We start from the raw sequence: 10,477 nt of genomic DNA on the forward strand, positions 1-10,477 counted from the left end.
TACCAAATATTTAACATGTGGGGTAGGCTCGCTCTCAATCTTCTGTACCAATGCTACTGCATTTCAGAGCTGGAGATAGGAGGGGTGACTCTCCAAATGGTTTGATACAGGCATACTAGCAAGATCCTTGTTCACTGAGGCATACAAAGGATCAGAACAGCTTGCAATTTTTCCTGTGCCTCCAAGTACCACCATTATGTGTCCCAAGAAACCCCTCCACTGGCTGTAGCCCCTTTTTATTCCTGTGCTGATCTTTATGGGTGTGGTCTGCACACATACAAAGAGCAGCACACTGAAAAAGAGCCATCATGAAGAGGAGAAATGAAATATAATGGAATTGAATGAGACAATCTGATAATCTGAATAGTGTCACTCATGTGATTAAAGGGTAACTGACTCAGGTTCCTTTGCAATGGTCATCTTTTGGTTCTTAAAGAACTGGCAACACACTAAAAGAGTGAAAGCCACACAAAACAGGGTGGCTTTAAGGAAATGATTACCAATAAGAAGAGGAGTTTCTCCTTTTCTGTTAGTAGTGTTGGGCCAGACCCCCTTTTCCAGTAGCGCTCTGACATTTTCCACCCGGCTGGATTTGGCTGCCAAAGTCAATGGTGTCTCTCCATCACACGTCTTGTATTCCCACATAGATTTATAAGATGCTAGATTTTTTAAAAAAGAAAATAGAACCTGATGTGTCAACACAGCATTTGTCAGAATTTGTATGAATATTATTTTTAAAATGTTGGGTGTATTTAATTAATTTCTATACCACCCTTCAATAGAATTATCAAGGCAGTTGACAACAATTAGAACCATATAATAAAATATTAAAATACCAATCAAAACACATACTAAAACAGCAAAGTAAAAGCAGCAACCATTCCATATAGGCCTTTCAAGTTATTAAATAATAGCTCATTAGTCAAAGCCTTATGAGAACATGTGTATTTTTTCCTTCACCCCAATCCAACAGACTTTTGTGGGCAGATTGTCTTTCTGCATGCATATGATCTTGCATGTACAAAAGAATACTGATGAGAAGGGGACAGAGGGCATAAACTTGGTATTCCAAATGAATGGCTGTTGATCATGACACAAACCACCGCACACTACTGAGTAGGTGGCTGGCATTGACAGTGCTGGTTACCTGTTTTGGTGGAGTAAGCTGATTGCACTTCCTGCCCTCCTCCTAAGAGCTAATCACCACTGAGTTGAGGGCACTGATCTGTTTAGCAAAAGAAATTTGTGTGCACAGTCCCATGTTTCAAGCAAGGATCTCCTCCATATCAATGCCTAAATAAGAGCCCCTGGTGGCGCAGTGGTAAAACTGCCGCCCTGTAACCAGAAGGTTACAAGTTCGATCCTGACCCAGGGGCTCAAGGTTGACTCAGCCTTCCATCCTTCCGAGGTCGGTAAAATGAGTACCCAGAATGTTGGGGGCAATATGCTAAATCATTGTAAACCGCTTAGAGAGCTCCGGCTATAGAGCGGTATATAAATGTAAGTGCTATTGCTATTGCTATTGCTAAATGTATATTTTTCTCTATGGGCAGCTTTGCATGATCGGCTAAAAGTAAAGGCAGGAACCTCTGGTTCCAGGCAAGCATGCACTTTGGGTGGGCATGTTGTGCAAATCTGCCAAAGTCCAATTCCCGAGTTGTCCGCCTGACATTCTGTTGACTTTTGCCCAACATTCACCCACCACTTGGAATCTAGATTTGAAGTTGGGCAGAGTAAATCAGTAGAATGTTGGGCAGATGGCCCGGGAACTGGACTTCGATGGGTTTACATGAAACGCCCAAGCACCAGAGGACACCATCTTCCTTATTTTCAGTGGATCATGTGAAGCTGCCCTATGTTCTGAAGAGCATAACATGAAGTCTTCATATGTTTACTACTCACTTTATTTATTAAGGTCTTTATTTATTAAGATCCTGCATTTTCATCCCTCTTCTATCGAGTTGTATTAGGTTTGAACTGGGGGAGGTCCTCTGTCTTTCCCCTGCTTCTCATAAGTCATACCAAGCTGCTCCCTGGATTCTCAGTTACTAGCTTTCTGCCCTCTCTTGTTTCTCTCTTTCTGTACCATCCCAAGTCTCCCAGCTAAAACTGCAGCTATACATGTATCTATCCATCCCATCCTTTCTGACACCAATCCTGATTAGTTTTTCTGGCTCCAGGCTTCTGATCTTGATTCAGATTATACGTACTAGGCTTGGATTTTGTCCTGAGATGACCTTCTTGTACCCCCTATGCACATTGTCAGGAGGGGAGAGGGGGCTCGTGTTCACCCCTCTCCCTGACGGCCCCTTAGATAATGAAGGAAATAGGGAGGTGTGGAGGGGCCCTCAGGAACTGGGGGACCCGGGTTCTTTGAACCCATCTGCTCAATTATAACTACACCCCTGGATAGTGTACCTGAACACTTTGGAACCATACCTATTTACACACACAAATACACACACACGAATTTACACCAGTAATAGGGCAAAAATATTGAGGAAATATTTTCTAGAGGCCCTCATTCTATCAGCCGACATCCAGACTAGCATGGCATGGGTACAGCATGCTGAGTTCCAGACTTCAGCTCCGTTGTGAGTGGGAGGAGGAGTGATTTTTGCCAATCTTCCCTTCACTGGGAAGCCCACTGTGTACCACAAACGTATATCCCGGGGGGGGGGGGCTTTTTGCATAACCTCCATCCTGTTACCCTGTGTGAAACTCTGTGCTAACTTACCATCCAATATTACTTCAAGTATTTGCTGAATTGGCTGAACAGCAGCTTCGTGCAAAGGAAACCAACCTCTCTCATCAGCCTCATCCAAAGCATATTTGTATTTTACATAATTTTGAAGATCAAATACCTGACCTAAAAGAGAAAAAAAATCAAATGTGGAAAAAACCCAACACCAACTCAAATCACAGAGGAACAACTCTTTTATTTCAGTACTTATACCTTCTCTTATGGCAGCTACAAGTTTTCTGTTTTGATCACTGAGTGGTACAAACCTACTGAAAGGATGGCAAAAGAGACACAGTGTCAAAAAAATAACCAACACTTCAGGAGCTATTACCACTATCTCATTGCATATATTCAGCCTGATCCTCAAGAATTGCACCAATACTTTTCATAAATGTGCATGCATATGTAATTCCCAGTCAATCAGAAAAGGGCAGAAGAGCCCAAACCAGAGAGTTACTATAGCTTTCTGCACATGGTCCCAATATGTTTCCTAGTCCTCTTGTCCCACTGCAATCCCTAAGATCAACTAAAGGTGTCTAATTACTGCAGAGAGGAGAGCTGGTCTTGTGGTAGCAAGCATGACTTGTCCCCTTAGCTAAGCAGGGTCTGCCCTAGTTGCATATGAATGGGAGACTAGAAGTGTGAGCACTGTAAGATATTCCCCTCGGGGGATGGAGCCGCTCTGGGAAGAGCAGAAGGTTTCAAATTCCCTCCCTGGCTTCTCCAAGATAGGGCTGAGAGAGATTCATGCCTGCAACCTTGGAGAAGCTGCTGTTCTTAGTGAACACCCTATAGGTAAGAAACCCTTTCTTCCATGAGGACTTGCTAAATAGTTAGGAATCTCTAATGTGGAGAATAACCAAAGTCTGAGCCTGCACATCTTCTAGAAGTGCTGTAAGATGACTGGTTTTGGGAAATAATGGTTGAACCTGGAGAGGGATGGCTTATTAAGAACACTGACTGAATTGCATCTCTCTTTAATAGGTTTTTATATAAAACTTTACATTTACTGGTATCTACCCAAGCTATCAGAGTGAGGCAGGCTATAAATTTATATTTACAAACAACTTCACAGGACCCTGTTGCCCACCCTTCTGAATATCTAACATAAGAACCACCCTGCTGGATCAGGCTCAAGGCCCTTCTAGCCCAGCATCCTGTTTCACACAGTGGCCCACTAGATGCCTCCAAGTAGCCCACAGGTAGAGAGTGAGGGCTTGCCCCCTCTCCTGCCACTGACCCCCAGAAACTGGTATTTAGCTGCATCATGCCTGTGAGGCCAGAGGTGGCCTATAGCCACCAGATTAGTAGCCATTGATAGACCTGTCTTCCCTGACTTTGTCTCAATCCCCTTTTAAAGAGATGGCACAAAACAGTGATTCCGCTGCCAACTTCCTAGTGATTCAAAGTAACAGGAAAAATACCACAGATACATGGGTGAGATATCCAGGGATCATTACACCAGACATTCAGAACAGGACTAGAACACTGCTAAAATACTTCGCTTCATTGTTGGTAGAAGAAATTTGCTGATTCCGTTCACTTTCAAGGGATTCTTGTATGCTACACTGAATGTCATAACCAGTGAGGTTATCTTCATCTGAGTCCTCATTTCCTTCCATTTTCCTGATGTGGGGCTGTCTTGAAGACACAGAAATAAATTAAAAGTCACATTTTGCCAGATTCATATGCTGAATGCTATTATATTGCATAGTGGCTGCTTAAAAACCAGTGGGAATAAGGAAGGTTTTTGAGAAAGGATTGTCATAATTCCAGATGAGAAGTGGAGAAGAAAAACAGAGCTAGACTAAAAGGCAGATGGCCCCTATGCTGAAACAAATCCTTGGGCCTCACTTCCCTCAGATCTAAATATACATTGTACTTCCATTCTGACCAGCACGCATACAAAAGTGCAGATTCTCAGACTGCCAGAGTGAATTACTTTGTACCAAAACTGACCAATAGCTGCTTACTATTTAGATACAAAATCTCCCTGTTCAGCATTTCGCTTCCAAATGTATGCAAAGTTATCTGATAAGCTTGAAATATGAATCCAGAGCTTCCCCAAATCTGGATTACAAGGATGTGAACTTCACACATGTGAGGAACTCTTTCTGATAAATAAAAACACTCCCATTGCCTCCCTTTCCTTTATAGGGAAACAAACACATGACTTTGCTTTGACCACCAGCTCTTGGCCACAATAACTCTCGTAAATAAACATCGCTTCTGTGTGCTCATATATCTCTTTATTTTTGGCACTGCAGAATAAAGTGGTGTGTAGGTCAGAATAGATGACAGTCACCACCTCAACTGTGACTCCTTTCTGCAGGGTTAGAAAGAAAGTTTCCACAAAACCAGCTTTAAAAAAAAAAATACTTCACACACCAGCTGCTTATTTACTGAAGTGGTCAGCAGAATATGGAGCCTGTATCCCCAAACCTTTCACACCATAGCATAGGCTTATCCAAGAGCAAATGGTACAGGATATGACCTTTCTGTTCAGCAGCGGAGTCAAAGCTCAGGCAAAATAACTCAGTTCCAAGCAAAAATAACTATAAACCACTCATTCCAAAAGTTTTGCAAAATGTGCTTCCAACTTTCCCCCCACTTTCCCCCCTACAACTTTTCTCCCTCTTGGGCCATTTCCATATGGCAATAAAGTGCAGTTTGTTCAAAGGTTTCACACAAGTTCCTGGCACAATCTAACTTTCTGTACACTCACTGCTGCAAGTTTCTGCACTACTTTCAAGTGTGATCTTATTTATTCATCCATTCATTCAATTTATATACCACCCTTCCTGAAGCGGCTCAGGGCGGTTTACATTAAAATCAAAAACACATATTAAAACAATTAAAATCAGAAAACATTTAAAACAATTTAAAATTCAAATCTGAACTAGAGATCATTAAAAGCCAGGCTAAAAAGATGGATCTTTACGGCTCTCCTGAAGCCTCCAGGAAGATAATCCTCTTACATCCACCGGGAGCATGTTCCACAACCCAGGGGTGACAGCTGAGAAGGCCCAATCCCAGGTCGCCACCAGATGAACTGGTGGCACCCGAAGAAAGACCCCTCCTGACTATCTTAATGAGCAGTGGGTATCTTGTAGAGAAAGGAGCGCTCTCAGGTAACCCCTACCCAAGCCATTCAGGGGTTTAAAGGTAACAACGAGCACTTTGTAATTTGCCCAGAATTATATTGGCAGCCAGTGCAACTGTTTAAGAAGAGCCATAATGTGGTCTCTCCGGGATACCCCAGAGACCAATCTGGCTGCTGCATTTTGAACTAACGGAAGTTTCCAAACTATATACAGAGACAGCCCCTACATAGAGAGCATTGCAGTAGTCCAACGTGGAGGTTACCAGTGGGTGTGTCACTGTTTCCAGGTCATTCTCCTCAAGGAATGGGCAGAGTTGTCAAATCAATTGTAGCTGGTAAAAAGCACTCCTGGCCACAGCCTCAACTTGAGACACCAGGGTGAGACCCAGGTCCAAGCACTGCCAAACTACGAACCTGTTCTTTCTGGGGGAGTGCAACCTTGTCTAGTGGGGAGTTGGAACTAGTCCCTGAGGCCTGAGAGTTGACAGGGCAGCCAGAAGTGAAAACAGTAATTAGATTACTGGACTTCCTTCCCCTTTAATGGCTTGTTGGCCTGCCAACACATGATCCTCTATTCCAAACCACTACTGAAATAGCCACAGATCTTATCCTCCACACACACACTGAACAAGGACTTTGTGCAATTTTTACAGCATCATACTACTCATATTAATTGGGAGTAAGACTGAGATTGGAACTTGAATCCCACCTTCTACTGTTGTAGGGAAATGGCCTTGGCAAGAATAACATAGGCCCCACTGTGATACCATGACGTCAGATTCAGGGTGTGTTATATTCACAGGCTGACATGAATGAGTGTTGGAAGACATTCCCCCCACTTCTCTCTCTCTCTCTCTCTCTCACACACACACACACACACACACGCACACACCTTGCTTGAACATGCTCTCTCTCTCTCTCACTCACATACACCCCCCCCAATAATTATAGGCCCTCTGCCACCTAAGTTATGGTAATCATGTATATATACATAAACATATATATGCACAACCCCCTTCACCACACACACACACACACACACACACACACACACACACACACACACACGAATGATGGCTGTTTCTAAGCCTAATTCTGAGGAATGATTTCCAGCAACTGAAACCCATCTTAACTGCTGCAGAATGCACACGTAAGTGTCCGGAGATCGTTACATCCAGTCAACAGTTAACGGGCGCCTGAATATTAAAGTTATATTACCAAATTGTAGCCTAGGTTACAAATGCTACATTCCAAATCTAAGGTAATGTGTGCCGTCGAGTCAGTGTCGACTCCTGGAGACCACAGAGCCCTGTGGTTTTCTTTGGTAGAATACAGGAGGGGTTTACCATTGCCATCTCACGCACAGTATGAGATTATGCCTTGCAGCATCTTCCTATATCACTGCTGCTGGATATAGGTGTTTCCCTTAGTCTGGGAAACATACCAGCGGGGATTCAAACCAGCAACCTCTGGCTTGCTAGTCAAGTCATTTCCCCACTGTGCCATTAGGTGGCTTATTCCACATCTAGACCTGCCAAAAACATTTGCATTTTGCCTCTGATTCATGTCAAGCCTGGTTCTGGGCTCCATCCCTGACCCAGATAGATTTGTCCCAAGCCCAGCCAGATACCAGATTTTTTATCCCAATAACTGGTAACCCTATATCCATGTGGTACAAGGGATGGGTCATAAGTCACCCCCCCCCGCCCGCCCCCCACCCAAATCCTTTGCATACTGCTCTGGGGCTATGCAGAAGTCTTTCCCCCAGTAGGACTGACAATGGCTAGTGCTGCTGTAGTAGATTAGGTAGATCTTGCTCCAGCACTGCAATAAAAGGATGCGGTGCCCCTTGCCTTCCACCCCATCCTAGACTCCACCTGAAGAAAAAAAGCAACATTTTGAGAAGAGGGCTAATTATTTTAAAAGATCACTGCTTAATTTTCACCACCCTACCCCAGAATATTGTTTCTACTGATTTTTTAAAAAATAAATAAATAAGCAGGGTCATTGACTTCTGCATTTCTGCATTACAACCCAGCAGAAGTTAAGCATGTTTAAGTTCACAGATTTCATTAGGGGAGGAGAAATACAGTTTGAGTGTCTCCTGTGTAAGCAATGGAATGTCAAAGTAGTGCTTGATCTGCACTTTCTCTCTCTCCCTTAGAAAAAAACATTCTGTGTGTACACACATACATACATGGGTGTGTATACATATACATTTATTGTTGATTAACAAAAGATCATCCAAGGGTAGAGATTTGCCACAAAAAAACCCCAAAACATAGAAAAGATAGGACTGTACTCATATTAAGCAAACTGGATAGGTTTTTAATATAAAAATGAAACTGATTCCTCTTATGTTATGTTTTATAATCAAACTAAGCACCCTTTAACCTTAAGCACCGATCACCAAAACAGACCATAAACATGCAAGCTTGGGTTATTCATAGCAACACCATCACTAATAGCAATCTATATTTGGATTAACTCCTCGGGTTGTATCCTAAATTTTTAACTATCTCACCACTAGGTTAATTGGTCATCTACAGATAAAGGGAGAGTCTCACCTTTTCAAAATCATGCCATTGTTTCATTGGGATGTGAATTTCAAACATGAAGGCATAGGCATTGTGAGCTACTGGGTCATGCGATATTTCTAAAATTAAGTACACAGTTGGTAGTTAAATTAAGATCTGACCTTATACAACTGTAACACAAGCAGGCTCTAGCCTACAGGAAAGTATGACACATGATTGCTCTAAAATCTCATCAAAAGTAATCTGAGGTCTGACTGGTATAATAAGATTAGCTGCACCCTGATTGGCTCTGCCAGTCCTCCTTAAGAAAGCAAATGATTCCCCTCATATTAATATTGTAATCCCAATTAAATTGAACGTAAAATTCCCATTAACTTTAATAGATCCAGGAGTGTACCTAGACAACCAGATTCTAAATGCAGTTTGTGGTTACACAGATACACACTGTACTGTATTCTTTTACAAATTAATACAATACAGAGAAGGAGGGAGGGAATAATAAATGAACAAGTTATTACAGGCTGATCCATTAAACAGTTATATACTTGGATTTGACTGATATTACACCCTTGTCTTAAACCTTAAATGCTGCTGAATCTGTGTAGAACTCCATCAGTGCTTCTCCAACGGTGGAGATGTTTTGTTATTGCGCTGGGTAGCCGCTGTGTCTCATTATATTATGATCAGATCAGGCCATTGGGCTGTATCGGCCTTCCTGTCTAACAGAGCAGCAGTAGAAGGGGTCTTCAGTTATCATATTTGTAACATCTTAAGGCAAAAATAAGGCTGACAATCCTGGGCAGATGGCAACATACTACAGTAAAGGCAGCTTGCAGCCTTGATCTTACGGATTTATCTCTTTGCAGCTAATATACAAAACCTATAGCTTAATATATATGCAACTATCACTTAAGAATGAGGGAACACTAAATTTTAAAATATAGGTAATTATTATTAAGAAAAGTGCATACAAAAACCATTGGTGGCAACTTGCAAGTTCTGTCATCTTAAGTGAGACAAGCAGATTTTTCAATTATACAGTCTTAATGCTGCTGTATCTGTGTAGGACTGTGTAGATTAGCTCTTCTGCAGTTACATTCATAATTGTTAGTATTTAGAACCGAACGTCTAGACACCACTTTTCCAAAACAAAAAAAAAGTTCAAAGCAGCTTCCATGGCGGGTGCATCATGCATTACCTAAAAACGTAGAAAGAATATTTGTCTTCAGAACGATGGATTGTGTCTCCTGCTCTCAGAAGGTGCTTGTGCCTGATTTTGGAAAGCTCCTCATGGCTCACCCCACTCCTTTCCGAAGGATTCCCCCCTAACCCTCACAAGCAGCTTTTCAGGGGCGGGTTCAGGAACTATGGTGAGGCGGGGAGCAGGCGCAAGCTTCCTTTTGCTCATGGTTGTGAAGATGCAATCCTACGGCTTTATTTATTCGCAAATGTGTGCAGATTGAATGAGTTAGGTGAAAGGCCAAATAAAAAATCATATTGGAACAATTCCTCAGGTAGTTAGAAACACTCAAAAGGTGGGAATAAACCAACTCCTTTAATATTATACCTAGAGGGTGCCTTAGAAGGAGGGATGGGAGATTGTTTTCTATACCAAGCCCTTCACATCCAGTGTGAGACAGGGTTTTTGTTTTGAGCCACTGCCTAAACAATCATTTTAGAGTGTTATTCTGCGGAGAGATTTCTTCACACAGAGGCAGCCTGACTGACCTTGAATTCTGAGTGCCTAACTTAGTCTCTCACTCCGTCCCGCAGCTTCACGCACAGCGGGACGCAGAGAGGGCGAAAGCACCAGGTGCAATCTTTAACTGACACCTTCTTTGAGCATGCGCACAAGGCTTTCCTGACGCCAAAACCTCCGTCTCCCACTCCCCCGTAAGACTGGCGTGTACGCGCCTCCTGGCGATCCGTTTTACCGATTGCTCCCACGCCGAATGACGTTCAAATAAGCGCGCGGCGCTAAGTTCTGCGCATGCTTAAATCAGAAGTCAAACCAAATAACCCAAACACTCGCTCAGCCTTCGATCACCCGGCAGAGGACATTTCGACGCTAACGCATGCGCACTTCGGTGTCCT

General features: G+C 42.8%; 1 protein-coding gene across 15 annotated transcripts in view; it reads right to left on the reverse strand.

The window, feature by feature from the left end:
* The window catches only part of ASB15 (ankyrin repeat and SOCS box containing 15), a 38,607-nt gene that overhangs the window by 12,041 nt on the left and 16,089 nt on the right, over window positions 1–10,477 (reverse strand). For 3 of the 15 annotated variants that reach the window (XM_053251617.1, XM_053251615.1, XM_053251619.1), the window contains exons 5-8: window positions 4,244–4,384; window positions 2,957–3,012; window positions 2,738–2,869; window positions 501–659 (exon numbers count right to left, since the gene is read on the reverse strand). In XM_053251617.1, coding sequence (XP_053107592.1) covers window positions 501–659; window positions 2,738–2,869; window positions 2,957–3,012; window positions 4,244–4,384 — 488 coding nt within the window. The other 12 variants (XM_053251622.1, XM_053251625.1, XM_053251626.1 and 9 more) reach the window with 12 other exon arrangements.

Source organism: Hemicordylus capensis, chromosome 5 (assembly GCF_027244095.1).
Source record: "Hemicordylus capensis ecotype Gifberg chromosome 5, rHemCap1.1.pri, whole genome shotgun sequence".
NCBI classification, from domain to species: Eukaryota; Metazoa; Chordata; class Lepidosauria; order Squamata; family Cordylidae; genus Hemicordylus; species Hemicordylus capensis.